Source organism: Apodemus sylvaticus, chromosome 3 (assembly GCF_947179515.1).
Source record: "Apodemus sylvaticus chromosome 3, mApoSyl1.1, whole genome shotgun sequence".
Taxonomy (NCBI): Eukaryota; Metazoa; Chordata; class Mammalia; order Rodentia; family Muridae; genus Apodemus; species Apodemus sylvaticus.
In genome coordinates this window covers 74453127-74476851 of record NC_067474.1, presented here as the reverse complement: position 1 = coordinate 74476851, position 23725 = coordinate 74453127, and the positions used below count along the sequence as shown (strand labels likewise).

The 23725-nt window shown below is 44.0% G+C and overlaps 1 protein-coding gene across 3 annotated transcripts in view; it reads right to left on the bottom strand.

Annotated features, from left to right (window-relative positions):
• Positions 1-23487, bottom strand: part of Znf618 (zinc finger protein 618) — a 162925-nt gene extending 139438 nt beyond the window's left edge. For all 3 annotated transcript variants that reach the window (XM_052176607.1, XM_052176605.1, XM_052176606.1), the window contains exon 1: positions 23367-23487. In XM_052176607.1, the coding sequence (XP_052032567.1) occupies positions 23367-23399 (33 nt within the window). In that variant the 5' untranslated portion in view covers positions 23400-23487. The remainder of the gene's footprint in view (positions 1-23366) is intronic.
• Between the last annotated feature and the right edge of the window lie 238 nt (positions 23488-23725).

The window sequence follows — 23725 nt, the reverse complement described above, 5'->3', positions numbered from 1 at the left end:
GATGCTCCACAGATGCTTCTGCCACTCAACACAACAAGAGCAGTTAAGTTCCAGGGCCTCGTGCAACTCAGGCTAGCTTCATACTTGCTATTTATCCTCCTGCCTGCACCTCCCAAGTGCTGGAACTCCAAACAAGTCATCACACCCTGCAAATCCCATATTCTAAAACCGATTCTCAGACTCTGTGGTTTTTAAAACTTAATTTAAAACAAAAACAAAAAAGCTATTTCAAGCAGCTGAATGTGGTAGAGCACACATCTATAATCCCAGAGTGCCCATGGAGAGCTGGGAGGTAGAGACTCCCATGGAAACCAGCCCTGGGAACCAGCTTGGCAATAAGCAGCAGAAAGAAAGATAGACTCTCTCATAAAAAGACGGCCCCATACATGAGGCTGACCTCTGACCTCCGCATGCACACATCTACATTCGAGCACAGATGCACACACATCGCTTGTACATGTACACACACACACACACACACACACACACACACACACACACACGGAGATTTAAAAAAAAATAACATTAGCCAGGCGGTGGTGGCGCATGCCTGTAATCCCAGCACTCTGGGAGGCAGGGGCAGGTGGATTTCTGAGGCCAGCCTGTTCTACAGAGTGAGTTCCAGGACAGCCAGGGTTATACAGAGAAACCCAGTCTCGAAAAAACCAAATCCAAAAAACATAAATAAATAAATAAATAAATAAATAAATAAATAAATAAACTAACATTATTCAAAAGAAATATGGCTTTTTAAATTCAAGAGCATAGAATCTCAAAAGTAAAATAATTACATAAAACAAAATCAAGGGAACTCCAAGAACAAGCAGGAGGTACTTCATAAAAAAAAAAAAAAAAAAAAATTACCGGAACTAAAGGTGAAACCTAGTGAAACATACATGCAATTATTCTGTGCCAATTTAAATGAAATCATGGTACAGGAAATAATCAGGAAAAACAGAGAATTGGAGGAAAAACAAAAAGGAAGATAGGATCTATTTTAATAGGTTAAAAGTATCCAGATTAATGTGTAGCAGACAGATATGTCTCTGTTAAATGGACCAGCAATAAAATATATAAAGAGCAAAAAAGTAAAAAAAGAAATAGCATTGGAAAACATTAGTAGACTCTTAATTTCTTAAATAATGAATGAAAAAAATAGTAGGATTAGGACCCTATAGAAAAATCTTAAAAATATAATTAATCATAAATGACAGGGGTATGGGCATACAATAAATAATTAAGCCTACAAATAAGAATTATTTCTTTTGCAGGCAAATGAAACATTTACACAAATTAATACTGATACAAATCCCAAACTCTCAGTATGTTACAAAAGCAGAATAATCACTGGCAAAACTTTCTCACAATACAATGGAAATATACAAAAAATTATGCAGAGCTAACTGTGGCGGAAGCTGGGCCAGGAGAAATATTATGAGTTTGAGGCCAGACTGAGCTCCACAGTGAGACCCTATCTCAAAAGAACAAGCAAAACAAAACAAAAATCGTTAGGAAATTTAAATTATACTTTTAAATAATCTTTAAACTAAAGATGGTATCAAAATTAAATGACCAAAATATAGGAAAAGACAGTAAAGTTTTAAAATAAGTCTTGTGAATGTCACTAAGCATGTGCTAAGAAGAAAAGCATTTTTATTACGAATTAGGGAAAAAAAATCAGAGGTGGCTGGAGAAATGGTTCAGGTCTTCTACTCTCCCAGAGGTCCTGAGTTCAGTTCCCAGCACCACATTAGATGGTTCACAACCACCTATAAAATCAGTTTCAGGAGAATTGGCACCCTCTGCTGTCTACCGTGGGCACTGCACCCATGTGCACATACCCACACACAGTCATACACTGTAAGGAAATAATTTAAAAAAGAAAAAGAAGAACTGAGGGGCTAGAGAGATGGCTCAGTGGTTAAGAGCACTGACTGCTCTTCCAGAAGTCCTGAGTTCAATTCCCAACAACCACACAGTAGCTCACAACCATCTGTAATGGGATTCGGCGCCCTCTTCTTTTATGTCTGAAGACAGCTACAGTATCCTCACATACATGAAATAAATAAATAAATCTTAAAACAACACAAAACAGAAAAACAAAGAACTGAGTATTCAAGAATTTTAAATCTGAAAAAGGAGAAGGGTAAATTTACTTAGTATTAGTGTATAACAATTTGAGATATTTCAAGTAGTAAGAATTGACAGATAATTTTAAAATTTTAAGCTATAAATCCAAACATAATAAAACAGTCCCAAGATACCAGTCATTCAAATAATGAGTAAGAGAGAAAGTTTAACAGCAATACAAAAAAAGTTAGGAGACAGTATCACACAGAAGACCCTTCCAAAAATAACATAACACTCTGCCCTGTGCCAATAAAGTGCAACCTTGACAAAATAAGTATGTTCCTAAGAAAATATAAATGAGCAAAACTGTCTTGAGGAGAACTCAATTCTCTCAAAAAGTTATGGAAGGAAAAATTACAGTAGAAAATGTCTCCCAAAATGAGAGAGAGAGAGAGAGAGAGAGAGATTTTCCATATAAGTTATTTTAAACTTTTGAAAAATAGACAATTCCTGCGGCTTTGTTAATTACCCAGGCTGGGCCTACACATAAGCACTTGGCATACACACTTAAACCAGCACACGACTATTAAAAAAAAAAAAAAGCCAAAACAACATACTAAAATAAAACCACAGGGCAATCTCACTAATGAATACGGACATAGAACCCCACAAGATGGACCCAGGATGTATTAAAAGAATGAGCCACCGTGAACAAGATGGGTATCTCTTCCAGGATAGTTTAATACTCAAAAACCTATTAATATAATTCATCACATCAACAGAAAAAAAAAACCATACGGCCATCTGGGTACATAATGAAAAGGCGTTTGCTAAAAACTCACCATCCCTTTCCCCCCCCATTGCTAAGTAGCTCTATCGTGGGGGAGGGGCGAGTCACACTGTTACAAGGGGAAATTTTCGAATATAGAAAAGTGAGAATCACTCCTATAGCACAGCCCACACCTCCAAACTGATAAAATTCTACCAGCAAAGAACTCTTGGCAACTCAGAAGGACACCTACTTAGGGATAGCATATTTCTGAAATGAAAAATCAAGCATTAGAATTTTGTCCACTGAAGTAACAATAAGATAAGGCTGTATTCTTGCTATTATTTTAATTATTCTAGGTACTGTTGATGGGTCAGACAAGGTGGGGGAGGGTCAGCAAGGTTAAACAGTATTTACATGTGTAGGCGCCTATCTAGAATCCACTGAAACTGAGAAAATAACTCAAAGCCACCCTCTAGCAGAACCAACACAAACCATCAGTGCCCTGGGTGTGGTGGCCTCAGGCCTGGAGTCCCACCTACTTGGGGGAAGAAGCTAAGACAGAAGGATAGTCAGGTCAAGATCTGGCCAGGCTACAAAGTGAGTTCAAAGCTGCCCTAGGCAACTCTGTGACCCTCCTCCCCAACCCTGTGTCAAAATAAAAAGTAAAAGTAGGACTAGAGAGATAGCTCCAGGATAAAGCACTTGCCTAGCAGGGAGGAGACTTGAGGTTCAATACCCAGTACAGGAAAAGGAAAAAGGAAAAACTTACTACAACTTCAAATTTGGTAGATCACATTCATTGTATACAATGAGAAAAAATTATCCCATCCCAGCTGCAGCAAAGAATACCAACTGTCTGGTGGGAAATATAAAGGAAAAGTCATAAAACTGCCAAGTCACACACAGTAGCATGAATGAGGACAAAGGGCTACGTTATTGGACAAAAAAATAGAACATGGTAAGAATTTCTCTCTATACCTACAGACCTCAAGTTGGTCTAAAAATTTAATACAAATGCTTTCATAAACCATGAAGTCGCATTTGATGTCTTGTCCTCTAAGAACTTGTCTTTCCCAGGGTTCCCCTTTCTCTGACAAAGCCTTGACCCCCAGTCAAGGGCAGAGCTTCCAATAGCTCAAGACAGGGTGGGTGGCTGAGCAGCGTCTGTGCTGACTGGAACCTCAGCTCCCCTCACGGGCCAGGACCATGGTGGGCACAAACACTGGGCAGATGGACACACTCCAAAGGGTGTCGATATCCAGAGATGAAATGCACACAGGAGGGAAGGAGACTCGTTAGGAGTGAATTCTAGTAAAAGTAATAAGATTTTAAATGTCTTACTGAAAAACTAATATTTGTATAAACAACAACATGGAGACAAACATAAACTAAGTGGGGGTCATTCTGGGAAGTTGAAGAAATATGGGATTCCTGGTCCTGTTATGTGTAAATTCTGTTTCCTTCATTGGAACCTATTGCTAATAACAAAACTAAGACTTTTAAAAACAAACAAACAAAAAAACAGGGTGTCATGCTATAGCTCAGGCTGCCCTGGGACTCACTGTGTTAACCAAGGTATTTCCAGCTTCAGCCTTCCACATGCTAGGATTGCAGGGGCGCCTGACCACACCTAGCAAGACCATATTCTTTTCTAAAGACTCCTATTTCTTTTCCAAGTCAATAGCAGTTCCTGAGAATCCTCCAATAATACCTATAAGAAGACAGCACAGCCGGAAATGTCCCACTAACCTGCACCCTTGACCTAGTAATCTCTCTTTGGAAGTAAAGCAAAAGGAGATGATTTTAATATATCAACTTGTTTTCTATATGGAAGATGTAAATTTATGAAAATGAAAACTGAGGACCAACCTAAACCTCCAGCAACACAGCATGGGTTAGATATGTTACATTAACTCTTCTACAAGTATTACCTAGCCTTGAGAAGCATTAAGAAGACAAGGTAGAGCAAAATTCTAATATACTATGACTTGGATAATAAGAAATATGCTTATAAAATACCTAAAAGAAAATGTCTCAATGTTTCATGGGGAATATATGTAAGGGAGGAGTCTGTTTTGGACAACCTTTTATTTCTTTGTTTTCTGATTCTGGTTGATTTGTCAGGTTATGTAAATATTTAACATTTCTTTTACATTATTAACCATCTTAACACACTCAGTATAAGGTTAAGTATATTCACATTGCTGTACAGCTAACCCAGGAGTTTTCAAACTGGAAATGTCTGTATCCACTAAACAACCTCCCACCCCCTTTCCTCCAGCTGCTAGCAAACATTTTCCTTTGCATTATTGAATCTTACTCTGAAATCTGACAGACGTGGAATCATACAGCACGTGGTCTTTTTCTTTTCTAAGGCTGAATAATACTCCACTGTATATACCTTATTGTTTGCCTTCTGTGTATATTCATCTGTGCATTATAGGATGATTCCGTATTTCATTTATATGAGAACTCACCAGCTACATCAACTGTCAGGTTTCAGTTTCTCCACACTCTTTCCAACCCTTACTGATATAGTCTCTCCCTCCTTCCCTCTCTCCCTCCTTCCCTCCCTCCTTCCCTCCCTCTTTCCCCCTTATAGAGGGGAGACAGTTCATTATGGGTTTGAACTGCATTTCCCCAGACTGGCAGCACTGAGTACTGTGTGTTCCCGTCACATGCTTGTTGGCTGTGTACCCTCTATGGGGACCTCTCTACATGAATCCTTTGCCCATTTTTCAATTCAGTTTATTCTGCTGTTGCTGTTGACTTGTGATTTTTTTTTGTTTTTTGAGGTCGTTTTTGTGGTTTGATTGTTACAAGAATCCTCCTTCTCATCCTCCTCCTCCTTCCCCCCTTCCTCCTCCCCTTCCTCCTCCCTTTTGTCCTCCTCCTTTTCTTTCTTTGGTGTTTTGAAACAGGGTTTTATGTAGCCCAGGCTGGTCTTGAACTCAGTATGTAGCTGAGGATGACCGTGACCTTGGGATGCTCCCTCCTGTACCTCCAGAGTGCCGGGGGAGGGGGGTTACAATGTGTTACCAAACCTGACTCCGGAGAGATTGCTCCTGTTGTTTGTCTACAGTTTGAATATTAACTCCTTGTTAAATATGCATAGTCTGCAAATGTCTCCTGCCCTCCCACAGCTTGTTTTTCACTATAAATTCTTAATCCAAAAGAGTCTAAGCCTGATATAAGAAAAGAGAGAGAAAACAAAATTCAAGACAGAAAAACATGAAGTTTTTTAAAGTTAAGCATTTTATTTAACCACCAGTACTAGGTGACAAAAGTTGGTTTTTTAAAAAGACAGAAACTGGAACATAAACAACAGGAAGTCATTAACTGTAAATCCAAAGAATGAGAGAGAGAGAGAGAGAGAGAGAGAGAGAGAGAGAGAGAGAGAGATATTTTGTGTGGGTCTATGTGTGTGGTGTGAGGTGTGTGTGTGTGTGTGTGGTGTGTGTGTGTGGTGTGTGTGTGTGTGTGTGTGTGTGAAGCCTCGTTGTGACACGTGCCCAGTAGACCTCACGGCTGAGAATATTCAGAGTTTGAGGCTGGTTCAAACCCTGTCTCCGAAAACAAAATCAGCAACAAAGGATCTAGCAGTAGGCCGGTCAAGATGCCTCAGTGGTTAAAGACACTTAAGGCCAAGCCCAGCCTGCTGGTCTGAGTTCCAGTCCCTGGAGCCATATGGGGATAGGAGAGAATTGATTTCCACGAGTTGTCCTCTGACAACCACACGTAGACCCTGGCGCACATAGACCTCTCCCACAACTGAGTACACACAGTAAGTAAATAAAGGGTTAAAAATCAAACCACTTCCAGGAACCTCCCAGGAGAAGCACCTGGGGGAGCGGCCAAGGTAAGCTCAAGTCCTTCACACCCTGAGCAGACCCTCTATAGCCCAGCGATGGGGTTTTCAGGGAAGAGACCTGAAGCATCTCCTACAAAGGAGGAGAGACATGTACAAAGGTTTGTCTCACTGTGTGGACTATAATAAGAAAAATGAGAGGCGACCAAAATCTAGTGAGACACTGAATTTGGGTATATACATATGGTGGAAATACAGTCCAGTCAAAAATGTTTATATTCACAGATGAAAGATATCTTCAGTTTTAAAAGCAGAAAAGCAAGCTAGCTACAGAACAGCATGCAAAATATAATCCCATTTGTGTAAAACTGTAATCATCAATACTTAAATATGTAGAAATGACTTGAATAACGTTCATCAAAATGTGAACAGTGGTTATCTCAGGATTCAGGTGATTTTTTTTAAAAGAATAATCTTCCTACTTTTCAGGACTGCGTGAGTGTTTTTATAATGAATGTGTTATTTTTATAGTCAGAAAAAAAAAATAAACCTATTTTCACTTAGGAAAAACGGGAGTGGGGAAACAACTCTGGGAAGATATTTCACACCTGGAGACCAAACTGCAGCCTGTCTTCTCTGTGGAGGGAGCCAGAGGCCTTGTGGTCAAGAAGCCCCAGGTTCAGTCTGGCCCTGACACAAATCAGTTTGAGTTCAGGCAAGTCAATTAGTCACTTCCTTGGTTAGTTCCTCTGTGTGAAAACAGAGATGGCTTCTTTCTGTCACAGAATTACTTTGAGGGTAAAAAGAATAATATTGGGGAAGTTTTCAATTAAACCTGGTCTCTTCTCCCTTTGAATTTGTTGTTGAGAGGTCCTGTAGTTGCACATGGCTCATTTTAGGCATTCAATATGTATTGAACAGGATGGGTGGATGGATTGATGGGTGGATGGATGGACAGACGGATGGATGGATGGGTGGGTGGACAGGTGGATGGGTGAATGGACGGACAGATGGACGAACGGACATATGGTGGGTGGGTGGATGGACAGGTGGGTGGGTGGATGGACGAACAGACGGGTGGGTGGATGGGTGGGTGGGTGGACAGGTGGATGGGTGGATGGACGGACAGACGGACGGGTGGGTGGATGGGTGGGTTGAACGGGTGGATGGATGGGTGGGTGGGTGGGCGGGTGGATGGGATGGGATGGGATGGGATGGATGGATAGATGGATGGATGGATAGATATGTGGTTCAGGAGATGGATTGGGACAGAATGATTGGTGTTGGTAACTACACAGCAGTCTGCATTATCCCACAGACACATCAACTTATCTCCTATGCTCCATATAGAACCACAGAGACACACACATCCAACCCAATGCCACATTGGGGTTCTTCCTGAAGCAGGTAGTCTTGACAAGGGCGCACCTCTGGAACCACCATAGTCAACAGAATGTCTCAGTAAAGTGAAATCCAGGAGTGTGGAGTCATAAAAGATGCTAAGACACCCACTCACTTATAACACACACACACACACACACACACACACACACAAAACCCTTCAGACTCACAGACTGAGTGAGTGTATGAAGCCCCATCGGTCATCTGAGTCTTCAAAATCCTGGCAACAAATTGCCTAGAGATACCTTTAAGATGAGGTCAGCCCCAGCACCACAGGACTGAGATTACAGAGACACCCTGAGCCAGAACTCACCTGGGTCACACCCAAATTCCCAGCCCACAGAGACCAGAAGACCAGAAGGGGCTGGCACTGTTTCAAGGCTCTGAGTTTTGTTTTAAGCCGCTTAAGCAAAAGTTTTGGGGTATTTTCTTGCAGAACACCAGATACCCAATACAAGTGTGGGGGGGGGTGACTGGGGGGCGGGACAGACGCGGCTGCTGAGCTCTGCGGCTGGAACCTGGCAGGCGGCAGCATCTGTATGTACCATGCCCCCACCCTTTCTCGGATCCATTTGTTCTATGGCCTCCTGATTCCCTCGTCATTCTACCCTCTCCACCCTCAACAATTTGTATTTCCAAATTCCAGCCGTTTACCCACTTCTCTAAGCGCCGTCTTTGCCCTGAACAAGTGAATAGCACAATAGCTTCCTGAGAAACTGAGGCTCAAAGAAGGGCAAAGATTGCCCCAGACTGGAGGCCTAAAGCCCATGGCTATCTCTCTCCCAACTGCCTGTGGGCTCCCGGCATCCCCGGGGTTGAGTCTTAACTCCACTTCTCACTGACTAGCACTGTCCCCCGAGGAGCGTGAGCAGCACTGGCGGGCCTGGCTGGGACACACCGGAGCTCTTGGCTGCAAACATACCTTTCACATCTGTCTGGGTAGAGATTTGCATTCTGCAACCGGGAGGCCCTGGTTCCAAGTATGTCAAATGTAATTAATTAGAGCAAACCTGCAACTGTTTTCAAACGCCGTATTAAAGGCTTTGTGCACACAGAGCACACCCCGCTGGCCTGCCGAGGCTTGTTAAAGATGTGGGGAATAAAAAAGCCAGGGGGTCCTGAGCCTGTGCTGAACAGAATGGGGAACGGTCTTTCCCCAATCCATCACAGCCAAGGGGAACGGCAGAGTGGCAGGGTCTACAGGACTTAGGCTTAAGTCCAGCCCAGCCAACAACTCTACCCACCATGCGTGCATCACTGCACCTTCCCAGGCTCAGACAGGGCCTGAAATTCAGTGTCCACCAAGAACTGAATCACTGCCAGTTAAGCTGCCTGTGCAACAATAGGTACCTCACTTTATCGCCAATCTCAACTTGCTCACATAAAAAATGTAAGTAAATAGGAGCTGGGGCCAGGGATGGTTGAGTGGGTCTAAGTTCTGCAGTACAAGCATGAAGATCTGAGTTCAAACCCCAACACCCAGGTAATGGGAAGGCACAGGGGTATGAATCTGAAACCCCAATACTGAAGCAGGTGACAGCCACATCCCAGGGGCTCCGTATATATACCCCCATAGACACCCACACGTGCATACATATGTACCTATGTGTGTGGTCCTGGAAAGCCTCCTGAGTGACTGTACTAAAGGAGAGGCCAGATGTTAACTGCTTAGCCCAGTGCCTGGCATATAATACACGCTCAGCTAATATGCAGTGGCAGAAATACTTTAATGCTGAAAAAAATCCATTTGCAAAACTAGCGTAAGATAAATACGCATGCTGCCCTGTGACCTTTGACAGAGATTCCTGCTGAGTTCCCAGCACTCAGCTCAAACTTCCACAAAGTGAGAGTCCAGAGGCGGAAAGTTAAACCGGTGCTGCTGGCTTTGTCCTCTGGGACTCAAGACCAGATGGGAGGCCGGGAGCCAGAGGGTCGCCCACCTGCCCGATTTGCCCATTGAGATAGCATGTTCTCTGAAGCGTCTAGAAGCCCTGCTTGCTTAGAAATGATGGGACAAACCAGACTCAACAAAACAATGGATCCAGTCCCAATCCCTAGGGCCCAAAGCCCTGAGTCCTCCATTAAGAGCCAAGTATCTGTGTCCACCTAGTCCTGGGGCACACACACACACAAAGACCTCAGTTCCAGATCAAAGACTGACTAGGCTCTGGGACATGAGGCAGGCAGAGAAACTATCAGGAATTGGGGAGAGGGGACAGGCATCTTCTAGAGCAGTTTCTGCCTGTCCTGTTGGTTTCACTTTCTTCCAAAATTCTTGGCTCATGTTTAGGGGTCTCAGTAACAGAACGGGATGTTCTTTAACTCTTCCCTTTAAATTACTAACCCATTTCTCCCCTCCTCGTGGGCACAGCACGCTGCTGCGTTCCCATTGCCTTGTGTCCCGACTCAGGTTACCCGACCCCTCCGCCAGCATTATCTCTGGTCACCAGCTCATGGAGGAGGATGCAGTGTAACAACTCTAGGTAAGCCTCACGCTCAGCTCAGGGGTTTTACTTCCTCAACCACAAAGGACTGGCAGCTTAGATCAGCACTACCCAGTAGACATAGAATATCAGCCCAGTGGGTGATGTCAAAGATCCTAATGGTCGCATTGCCTTTTTGTTAAAGTAGTAGTAGTTGTTGTTATTGTTAAGAAAATGAAGGCTAAGGGAGATGGCACAGCCAGTACAGCGATCCTGTACAAGGACCTGAGGTCAGTTCCCAGCACCCACTGGAGATGATGTGCACGGTGGCATGCACCTATAATCACAGCACTGGGAAGAGAGCCAGAAGGATCCCAGGGCTCAGGGCCAACCAAATTAGACTAACTGGTGGGCCGTAGGTCCCAAGGGTAGACCCTGTGTAGAAACACAAGGTGGACAGTGCCTGCAGATGACACCTGAGGTTGATCTCTAGCTTTTATGTATACACCTGCATGCATGTGTGTACACATACACACACATACAGAGGCACACACTTGCGCAAAATATGCACACAAACATACACACCTAAATACATGGATGGATGGAAGGAAAAGGAAACCCATGAATGAACTTCAATACTTTATCTTACTTAAGCCATTGTAGAAAAGCATCTCCATCTGTCACCGATATTACAGATTGTAATTGGCATCAGTTGAACTCTTTTCTCACTTAAGTCTTTAAAATCTGATGTGGATCTACTGGCCACATTTCAGCTGGTGCTTTCTAGAATATACTAGAGAGCAGGGGCTCAGACCCTCTCCTGGCCCTGGCATGACCATACAGACTGAGGCAGAGAGGAAGACTACACAAGCAGATTCCACCTGGACAGCGGTGTGCACTCGGCTTCCCCCGGGGGCCTCAATTCCAAGCTACTTTCAGTTTTATTTCTGATCAGTTTCCTGCTCTGCTTTTCAGCATCCACTGGAAGAAACACCCACATGAACACTCTTAACTTCTGATAGTTATTTTCTGCCAGATGATGAAATTAAAAGGAAAAAAAAAAAGTCCCCGACATCCAACTATGTCTTCATTTCTTTTCTCTGGCCATTCCAAGTGCCCTGCTTACATCAAGCTGGCTGACAAAACTGAGCACAAAATAAAGCCAGACACGAATCCTTGTAAAATGTATCCAACGAAAAATTCCCACCCCCAACCCCCGCCTCCAATTATCTAGAAAACTACTGGGAAAATGGTGATTTGGACACCAGGAATTGGAGCTGAAAACTGAGTGGTCAGCTCCTCGGGCAAGCTTTCCTGGACATTAACATCCAGAGCGTGAAGCCAGAACAGTTTCTGATTTTGAATACGGTGAGCAAACTGTACACCAGGGACTGGGGTACTGCCAGCCTTCTCTCCTCCCTGGCCCTGTCCAGGCCCGGGGCTGCTACCCTAGGATGCCAGCCCAGCCTGTATCCCTGCCCAGGTTCAAAACGCTACACAGAGATGTTCTTGTGTGGTCCACAGCCCAGTGAGAGCCCAGCATCACCTGACTCCACCTATTCTCTCTAGCTCATATAAGGCTCCATTCTGCTTGGTCAGCCAAAATATTTATATCATTTTTCTGTTGACTCAATACCATTCTCACCTCGTTCTCCCTCCTTCCCTGTTTAAGATCAGTCATCGCCAGTGTTCTCCTCCAGGTCTCCTCAATTCCTGGAGCACTTTGGAGTCTGTCACATACTAAGAAGTGCACTGAAGCTTTGGAGTTTAAAAAGCACCATCAAACACGTCATCTCAGTTCCTTCCTGTGAAGGAATCTCACCAGCCCATTTCCCAGCTGTGTAAAGTAAGACAACATAGATCTAAGGCATCCCTCTGCGGTCTCAGTATACAAACAACAAACATGTCAGGGCTGGAGAGATGGCTCAGCAGTTAAGAGCACCGACCGCTCTTCCAGAGGTCCTGAGTTCAATTCCCAGCAACCACATGGTGGCTTAGAACCATCTGTAATGGGGTCTGGTGCCCTCTTCTGGTGTGTCTGAAGAGAGCAATGGTGATGTATTCATATGCATAAAATAAATCTTTAAAAAAAGAAAAAATTAAAAAACAAACCTGTCAGAAGCCCACACCGCTTTCAGAGATGCCAGGCCCCTTGCTGTCATCTACCCTGTACCACTGATGAAGAGACACCCTCTCCATGGCCCCACCAGCATCCTCCCTTTGAAATGTGATCAGTCGGCTTGGTTCAGACTGAGAAGCAGGCCATCTAGCCCAGCTTTGATGGCAGCCCCAAGGGTGTCTAATTATAACAAGGAAGGGAGGAGCCAGGACTCTCTGGCTATTTCTCAAGACCAACTTGCTTTACTTCCTTTTAACACAGGGTATGTGCAGGTTGCAGGGAAATGACTAGTCGTGGAGTCAAGAAATCTGAGGGTTTTAATCTCACCTCTGCTTAATCGCTGAGTTTGGGGGCAAGCATCCACTTTCCTTCCCCAGCCTGCATTCCTCCACTGGTGTGCTGGGGGTTGGGGTTGGGACATGATTTAGCTCCAGAAGGACAAACTGGTTCATGCTAAACTCAAGTGATGGAGAGCCTCATACTAAGATGCACACTGAGGCTAAGTCAAGTCAAAGGAAAAGGAAAAGAAGGTCACGATTGATTAGTGGTGTCTGCCACAGGCTTGGAAATGGCAAGTCATGGTATGTGTGCTACCTATTTACTATGTCTGCATCAGAAAGCAGGAAAGTAGCACAATGATGATGAAAAGCCCTTTATCTGTTATAAAGGTTTTTTTCACTTCCAACAACCATAAGCATCACCATCATCAATGGGATTGCCATCCCCAGACTGCTGATAAGGAATTAAATAACCAGCAAAGAAATAAGCACTCTGGCCAGGATTTCCAAACCATCAATTGATGCAAAGAATAAGGACTAAGCCTTATCCCTCCTACTTTGCTCTGTTCCATCAGCCCTTGGAAATGCCGCATTGGTGTTCTGCAGTGGGGAGGACAGTGCATCTGTATAGCTCCAGAGAAGGAGCTACTCATCCTCAAGGCTTTACCTCCTCCCCACAGGGTCGTTTGCCCCTTGTAGAGAAGGTCATAGCAAAATGATGGCCACATACCCAAAGGCACAGCAGGAAAAGGGATCTGCAGTCAGTGTTCCAGACACTTGTCTAGGGGAAGAACTATCTATCCTCTCTGCACTGATGCCAAAGCCAGCCAAGGCAAGGAATAAAAAGAGTCTGGAACACTCTAGGTCACAGCATATGCCACAGTAGCTGGGCAACCCATTTGTGGGAAGGACATTAGCATGTGGATGCAGCACCTCACCTCAGAAACATGAAGAGGTGCGGGTAGAAGAGACGGCTCAGGGGATAATGTGCACACAAAAGAGGAGGGCCTGAGCGCAGATTCCTGAGGCCCACATGAACTCCACACGCCTGTAACTCCAACACTGTCTCAAGAAACAGGCTGGAGAAGCAACTAAGGAAGACACCTGGTATCAGACTTTGGCCTCCATATGAGTGCTCACGCGTGCATACATACACATACACACACATACATACAAATCCACACACGTACACATACACACATGTACACATACACAAATCCACACATGTACACATACATACACTCACACATCCACACATGTACACATACACATACACAAATCCACACATGTACCATACATACACACACATACACACATGTATACATACACATAAACAAATCGACACATGTACACATCCACAAATCCACACATGTACACATTCATACACACATCCACACATGTACACATCCACATACACAAATCCACACATGTATACATACATACACACACACCACACATGTACACACAAATCCACACATGTACCATACATACACACACATATACACATGTACACATACACATAAACAAATCCACACATGTACACATCCACAAATCCACACATGTACACATTCATACACACACATACACACATGTACACATCCACATACACAAATTCACACATGTATACATACATACATACATACACACACATATACACATCCACATACACAAATTCACACATGTACACATACACAAACCCACACATGTACACATACATACACACATATACACATATACACACAAAGTCCACACAGGTGTACAAACACACACACACAAACATACACACACACACACACACACCCCAAATATGAAAGCGGAAGTAAAGGTTAAAGATGAATGACTGACCTTAAACTGAGGTTCCTATTCCCTTGGCGAACTAGGGTACAAATCGTCAAAATGATAATGTTTCATATAAAAACAGAAAGAAATTAAGCAAACAAACAATATTCGCAGTTTTCCATCATTAATTTTAGTTGGAGTTTGGCATCTGCAACACAGAACTGGACCAGAAATGGGTCTGGCTGAACATCAAATCACACAGCCAGCTGAAGCCTGAGGGCCCTTGTGTCCAACATTCGCCAAACGGCCCCCTGGCAAGCAGCTAAGACTCTCCTCCAGCAAACACGGGCACAGCTGGCATGTCACCTCCATGAGGTGCTGGCGCTGTCGCACTCACATTCCCTGCATGTCTGCCAAGTGGCTCCTGCTGGCTTCCAACTCAGTCTAGAGACATCTTAAACCCTGAGACTGGGGAGATGGCTCAGTCAGTAAAGTACTTGCTAAGTACAGGAAAGACCAGAGTTCAAACCCCGAACTTGCACTGTTTAAAAGAAAAAAAGCCAAATGTAATAGCCTATAAACCCAAGAAGTCCTGAGTTCCAAGAGCCAGGTACACTAGCTTCCCCTTGTAACCCTGGGGGAGTTGGAGAGACTGGAGGATCTTGGTGGCCAGCCAGTTTGGCTGAACCATGTTCAGGGAGATACCCCGCCTCAAAAAAGGTAGAAAGTGCTGGAAGACACCTCAAGTGGACCTCTGGCCTCTACATACACACTTACAGGCCAGCACATCTGCACACACACACACACAAATGAATGGGGTGGGGACAGAAGAACGGCAATATCATCAAAGGAACTTGAAAAATCTCCAAGACAGGGCTGGTGAGATGGCTCAGTGGTTAAGAGCACGCACTGACTGTTCTTCCAATGGTCCTGAGTTCAAATCCCAGCAACCACATGGTGGCTCACAACCGTCTGTAACGAGATCTGATGCCCTCTACTGCTGTGTCTGAAGATACCTACAATGTACTTACATATAATAAATAAATAAATAAATCTTTAAAAACAATCTCGCAAGCCTTTAATCTCAGCACTTGGGAGGCAGAGGCAGGCGGATTTCTGAGTTTGAGGCCAGCCTGGTCTACAGAGTGAGTTCCAGGACAGCCAAGGCTACACAGAGAAACCCTGTCTCGAAAAACCAAAACAAAAAACAAAAAACAAAAAAAAACAAAAAGAAAAACAAAAAGAAAAATCTCCAAGACATGTAAAGTCAAAAAAAAATCTCCCTACCCTGCTGAGGATTTCATTTAACTTTTTTCCAAGAGAGACTGGAGCTTCAAAACCAACTGTAAAAACAAACAAACAAACAAATATACAAACAAAAACACTGCTTATGACTCCCTAAGAAGACCCTGGTTTGAACCAAATAGTCAAACACATATTGGTCATCCACTCTTCACTGGACTCAATTCCAGCTGAGCTATTTCCAAAAGTCAAATCAAGTCATCAAATATTTACTGAGCCTCTGCTCTGTGCCAGACCCCAAGAGGAATAAACCTTAAGGAAGCTTTAAGGAAGTCACCAGGTGGCTAGAGAGACAGATGTGTAAATGACCAGCTCGGTCTTGAATCCACGGAGTCTGAGAGGCTTAACTCCAGTTGCTAAAGAGGAACTTTCTTAAGGTCCTCAGCTGCTCTGGGACAGCCATGAAGGAGGGAGCTACAGGCAGGGGCCTGAGGATGACCACACCTCTTTAAAGACTAGGCTTGGAAACTCTCAGCATGGCTGAGCAAGGTTGCTGAGGCCCCTGGTAAAAGCCTCCTCACTTCCAACAGTTGTAACGCAAACAAACAAACAAGACAAACAAGACAAAAACAAAAACAAACAAACCAAGATTCGTTTTGTGTGTGAATGAATGTGTGTATGTGCATGTATACTGTTGTTCCCTAGAGAAAAACATACCATCCCACCTTTAAAGAAAAAATTCATCCAAAACTAGTCTAAAATAGTGTCAGTGAGACTTGGTTTTCTGAGATGGTGACCCAGTGGCCCCTTGATCAAGTGTCAACTCTCATACCCTGGCCACCCTCTAAGGAGGGCCTCTGTTTTCACTCAAGCTGCTTTATTTCATCACAAAGTCCCCTTCCAAGTCAGGGTACCCCTTTTCCACATGCAGGAGACATAGCCCCAAAACCAGAAGTGACTTTCCCACAGGGACACAGAGCTCACCACACACCACGAGGTGGATTTCAGAGTCTGATCCCAGCTTTCCGCATGACAGACAAAATCTTTCTGAGCATCTGAGTTCAGGGCGGACCTGAGGTAACTTCCTGATGGCTGCACATTTTCATTTAAGAAACAGATCTCGGGGTTGGAGAGATGGCTCAGTGGTTAAGAGCACTGACTGCTCTTCCAAAGGTCCTGAGTTCAAATGCCAGCAAACACATGGTGGCTCACAACCATCCTACGTAATGATATCCGATGCCCTCTTCTGGTGTGTCTGAAGACAGCTACTGTGTACTTATATATAATATAAATAAATAAATAAATAAATAAATGTAAAAAAGAAACATATTTCTTTGACACCCCTTCCAGCTCATCCCTCTTCACACCCACCTTCTTATCTCTTCCAGACACTTTACTTAAATCTCACCTCCAATGACTGCCCTCTGCAGTGCTCAGCTTCACCACCACAAGTACACACACACACACACACACACACACACACACACAGCTACGAGTGCGCATACACACCTGAACACACACCTGCCACATCCTACTGCATTCTCAGCCACTGTTAGTTTCAACTAAGAGAACAGAGGCATGCCCATTCTGACCAGAGCCGGTTGCATGGACTGATAGGCCAGAGACTGAAATACTCAAATGGGACTCAAAAGGGATGAAGTCCCAGCAATGATGCCTCTGGGGTTGAAGATTGTTGCTGACCTTCTGAGACTAACTTGAACAGCAACCAGACAGGATGTGGGTCTGGCCCTGAAATGCCCACTAGGGTCACTAGCTACCTGTCAATACTGTCATGACTGCCAGTCAAAACTGAGAATCACTACTAGAGGAAGATGCTCACAGATTTCTAGTACCTCATATCCTCCCCTCCTAAAGAGTGCCACATTAATTAATGACTTTTTGTACTGGTAGTGGGTCAAAATAGTAACGCTGTTCAAATACAGGGTTAAAAACACATTTTACTAAAAATCAATGTCACCTGTTTCTTTTTATTCTCTTTAATAGATAACTAGAGAATGCTAAATTACATATGTGGCGGCAATATTGCGGTTTGAATTCTATTTCTGTTAGACTACACTGCTCTGACACGTCTAAAGGATGAGACAATTCAGGGCCTACAGAGGAAATACGTTCACACAAAAACAAACTTCCGCAGTGATTAGAACGTGGCTAACCCCAGACAGACTTCTCTGGCAAACTTACAAGAAAGTAAAAAAATCAAAGTAAGCATGACAGGCGCTGGTAGTAAGCTACCAAAACACAGACCCACACTGCCTTCCCTCATCTCTCCAGCACTGGAGAGAGACCTCCCGCATGGTGCCCATCCCATCAGGGCCAGCAAGCAGGGATCGCACCTCCTGAAGTACACAGCCAAGAATTCCCAGGTGGCTGAAAGCGGTTCAAACTAGGTACAAAGTGGGAGGCCCAGGGCTCCTACCCTACATAGTTCCCTACAGTCAACCAAGCAATAAATGAGGAAGCACAATATAAATAAGGAAGTTCAAAATACTCCCAGCGCATCATGGGAGTTCTGGTACCTTTAGTTTAGGAATCTTCCGCCCATGAGCTACTGTAGGAACCCTATTTCCCATTATATACAAACATCCCCAAGTGTAAGTTTCATGGGACGACACCTCCACACTGCAGGAAACAATCTGCCCCTCGGTATTCACTTCAATCCTCCCGTCTCTAAGGTGATTGATTTACCAAGTGACTCTACGACATACCAACAGAGAGCAACTCTAGGTCTAAATCATAGTAATTCAGAGGTATGCATGCCACTGGACCACCAGACCTCTGTCTCCAGATTAGGGAATCTGGACGTGGTCTCAGCAGCTTTCTCTACACCGTGATGAAGCTACAACCAACTCCATAAGAGTTAGAATTAGAGAGAGAGAGAGAGAGAGAAAGAGAGAGAGAGAGAGAGAGAGAGAGAGAGAGAGAGAGAGAGCCAGGCAGTGGTGGTGCACACCCTTAATCCCCCCACACTCAGGAGGCAGAGGCAGGTGGATTTCTGAGTTCAAAGCCAGCCTGGTCTACAGAGTAAGTTCCTGGACAGCCAGGACTACACAGAGAAAACCTGGCTCAAAAAAACCAAAAAAAGAAAAAAGAAAAGAAAAGAAAAAGCAAAAAGAAAAAAGAAAAAAAGAAAAAAAGAAAAAAAGAAAAGAAAAAGAAAGAAAAAGAAAAAAGAAAAGAGAACAAAAAGGGAAAAAAAGAAGAAAAACCAAAAATCAAAATCTGCAACGAGACTGGCAGTGGTGGTGCACGCCTGTAATCCCAGCACTCTGGGAGGCAGGTGGATTTCTAAGTTCGAGGCCAGCCTGGTCTACAGAGTGAGTTCCAGGGCTATACAGAGAAACCCTGTCTTGAAAAACCCAAATCCAAAAAAAAAAAAAAAAAAAGCAACAAAAAACAAAATCTGCAATGAACCAATACTGCATTCCTCTCCTCTAGCTAGTCTGAATGCTCTTCTCACAAGCACAGCTCTACAGGAAATTTTAATTTTCCCAAGATCACCTTGAGGTAGCAACCCTGAGTACCCCCACAGCTGCTTCTCGACACGGAGGCGACACAAACCTCATGAAATGCTACCACACGCAAGTCCTTGTAAAGACTTCCCCGTGCGCATGAGAAGCCAGCTCATCTACACCAAGTCTAATGGGGCAAGAAAGTTCTCCTCACCCTCGGAGGAAGGATTCTGAAATCAGCGGAGGCAACACACAAAAGTGCTGAGACAAAAGTGGAGAAGAAACCCTATCAAACCCTGGAACAGTTCACAACTGCTCAAAAGTGGTACAAGCTATGGGCTGTGTATCTTCTAGAGCCGGAAGACCTCAGCCATCTTTGCTGTTCTGCAAAAGCAAGCCTTGTTCAACTCTGCCTCTGTGTAAGGGCTCAAAGTACAAGCAAGCTGTTCTTCCTGGCTTGGTTCAAGTCAAACTATAAAGCGAGTCCTTGAAATTTCAAACCTTATTAGAAAAAAAAATCTCCTTAGGCAGAAATCAAAACATTAAGTAATAAGAGTCTCCTCTGTGAGAGGGAATAAAAATGACCTTTCACCAAAATAACCCAGGCCGTCATCAAATTACCACCCCTCAAGTCCAATTTGCCAAAAAATTTGGTCAATTTTATATGAGAATGATGAACAGCAGTGAACTAATAAAAATAGCTCCTATATCCATTTCTAGCTTCCCACACCTCATCTGAAGGAGTAGACGCAGGGAGGGAGAAACCAGGCCCAGGGCAGACCTCACCTCAGTGACACCCAAAGAAACAAAAGGGAGCTGGCCCCGCCCCCAACAGGACCAGCATGCACTTCTGTTTTTCTATTTCCTTCAGAACAAACATGATGAGAATAACCAATTCTATAAAAAGAAAAAAAAAAGTCTACAAAACAAATGATTCGCAATTTCTAGCCATAAACCATAACTACAGAAAACAAAAGAAAATTCTCAGCAGAACAGAGTGTAGACATCTGAGTGGCACGGCAGATAGCAGGCTACGCAAAGGGATGAGCTCAAACATCCTTATTCCTTTGCACTGGAGATAACCTGTGAGCTCCATCCTGGACTTTTGCTTAGATGCCCTTACCTCATCCATCCATCCCTCCGTCCATCCTCCTCCAGCCCTGGTCAACTTGAGCCCACTATCTCATGAGGGCTCTACAACTCCTGACATTATAAATTTCTTGACTGTCAAGACATTGTCCTAAATAATTCAAGAGAAGAAATTTTAATTATGCATTTTAAAGAAAACAAAACAACAACAAAAAAAAAAAAAAAAAAAAAACTCATCCAAATATGTCAGAATGTGGCCAGTCAGCCCTGAAGATTTTGTTACAAAAAAAAAAAAAAAAAAAAAAGAAGCAAAAAATAAAATTTCCCAAATGCTACAGCAATGATGGGGACTATCAAACCTGTGCCAATGTTAAATTCATTCTACAGAATTAGCAGCCCTTCAGAAACCCAGTTTCCATAAAACAAATTGGTAAGGCATGGACCAGGGCCACCCGGTAGCTGTTGATAACGAGTCCAGGGTGGTCCATCCCCAACCAGGTCGTCATAGCTCCAACCCCAACTCTTACAAGGTCCCTCCAAGTTCTACTAATACACTTCTTTTGGATTGAAAATTTTGAACTTTTTTTTAACTCAAAAAAATTTTATATATATATGTGTGTGTGTGTGTGTGTGTGTGTGTGTGTGTGTATGTGTATGTGTGTCTGTGTGTGTGTATCAGCACATCGAATCAGACTAAATTATTACGAATTTCCCTTTATCTCAGAGCAGATCTTATTCTCTTGTGTCAAATTTCAATCCAGTCAATATTTGTCCCTTGAAAATTTTTTCTCTTTTTTGTTTCACCTCCATTTGATTTATCTTAAGGACAAAACCTCCACATAAAATATTATTTGTAAAAATACTTTCAAATTCCCAAGGCAAGCATCTCCGGGTCTGGCTTTTGTGTGTATTCTGATTAGTGTTTCTTTCAAAGAAAATAATAAATTTTGCTGCTAGAAACAGCTGAGTTGGTGTTTCAGTCCATTTCTTCAGCAAAGTGTTCTTACCAGGGAAGATGGATTCAAATCAGAATTTTCATCTCGGCCATTCTCTCTCCCACCTTTTTTCTTACTGGGTCAGTAAAAATTGTGGGATTTTCTGTTGTTACAAACCCCCTCCCTTACACACACACACACACACACAATCTCCAAATGATCAAAGCTAATGGATTTCATCTCTTTTGACAGCAATAAAAAATTTGAAAAATGCAAAATATTAATGAGTTATCCAACCCCACATCACAAAGAAACCTGAAGCCAACCTGAATTTTTTTAAAAGGAACTGATAATAATATTTTAATTGGATGAGAAAACAAAATTGAGAAGGAGAAATTCTCCTCTTTAACAAGGATTTTTTTTAATCCTTATCTCCATCAACTGATTCACTTGTGTGTCGTAAAAAAAAAAGGGCTTCTGTGAATCCACTGTTAGTTTTTCATAATAATGTTAATTATGCATATCTTACTTTAATGGCGGCCTCTCCTACAAATCTGTGGGCTACTCAGTTTGTACAATATATGAATTGACATTTTTCTCCACTGAATATTGCTCAAGAAAAGACCCTGACATTTTCTAGATAAAACAACAGCAAAACAAGAAATGCCTAGACCTTGCAGCAAACAAAATCAGGAAACAGTCATAATTATTCCATCAAAGCAAAACACACACACACACACACACACACACACACACACAAAACCTAACAAAAAAACAGAAAAAAGACCGGCAGGATTTCACTCTAACTTTTCCGATTTCTGTTTTTCTTTAAAATCTCAGGAGTTAAATGCAGTAAAATGTAAATGAAAAAAATTTAAACCTACAATTTTTGGGTGTGTCCAAATCCAACATTTTAGGATCTATTTTCTCCTCTAAATCCTTCTTTCTTGGAAATGGAAAAACTTTGAACGCTGCCAAATGGCAAAATTAGTCATTTTTGCCCACGGAGCAAAACAAGTCACAAATTATAATGAAACACAATTTCTAATTGCTTCATAAAGCCAGTTCTCTCAGCTTTCCCTAAACTGAACTATTTCCCCCCTTTTCTCATTCCAATTATTTTTTTAACTCAAATTAAAATGATTTGGGAACCTAAATTGTCTTTGCTTTTAGGAGGTATTTTTGCTTTCTCTCCTTCAAGAATTGAATTCATTCAAATTCCAGCTTTATTTCATTTACATATTATCTTGATTTGGCTTCAGAAATAAAAATTGTCTCCATGTTCCTTCAATGATGAAAGTGAAAATTTTCACTCCAAAAAAGATAGAAAAAAAGAATCTTTTCCCTCATCCACTAGCTTGTAGATAAAACTTTGGAAAAATAAGAAATAAAAAATATTTCTTTTCAATTTTAATTTCTTTTTTTTTTTAATTTACAAAATAGTATCCTCTAGGTGGCGTCGTTTTAATGGGAAAAAACTACCGTTTGAAGAAAAATTAGAAAAAAAAATTTGAGAGAAGGAAATATGGCCTTTAAAAAAAAAAGATTGTTGCAAAGACTGGGGGGCCTGGAAGGAAAGCTCTCCTGGGGGTCTCCAGGGACCAAGAGAGCAGAGAGGGTCAAGGGGAAATTGCAAATTTCGGGGAAAGGGAGATCTGGAAGAAGGTTGCATTTTCGCAAAATCTGAATTGTCCAAACTGCAATGGCTGCTCCGTGCTCTCGCCGCTTTGTTTCTGGGCTCCGGTCCGAGCTGGGGGCGGCGGGGGGCGGCGGGGGACGCCGGGTGCGGGGTCCCCGTCAGCCTCGGCCGCCGCCCCCGCGTCGCCCGCGCCCCGCAGGGTCCCGGGGGGCCGATCTCGCACCCCGGCCGCTCGGCCCCGCTCCGGAGCCCCCCGCCGGCGCCCGCGCTCGCCATCCCGCGGGGCCGCCACGGCCCCCGCCCGGGCCCCCGGCCCGGCCCCGGCCCCAGCCCCGCGTTACCTGCGGAGCCGCCGCGCCGTCCGGCTGGCTCATCGGTCCGTGCGGGAGGAGGCGGCCCCGGCGCGTCCTGCTCCTCCCGGGCCGGGCTGCGCCGCGCGCACAATGCCGCTGCCACCGCCGCCGCCGCCGCTGCCGCTCCCTCCTCCGCCCGCCCCGCGCGGGCCGGGGGGCGGGGGCCGGGGGCTCCGGGGGGGACGCCGCGGGGACCGCAGATCGCCCCGCCGGCCCGCGCCCGCCGCGCTGCACCGCGCCCCGCACCGCCCCCGCCGGCCTCCGAGCCGCTGGCGGCCCCCGGCCTCTCCTCGGCCTCCGCCGCTGGCCTCCGCACCGCCCCACGCCGCACACAAAGCCGCCGGTCC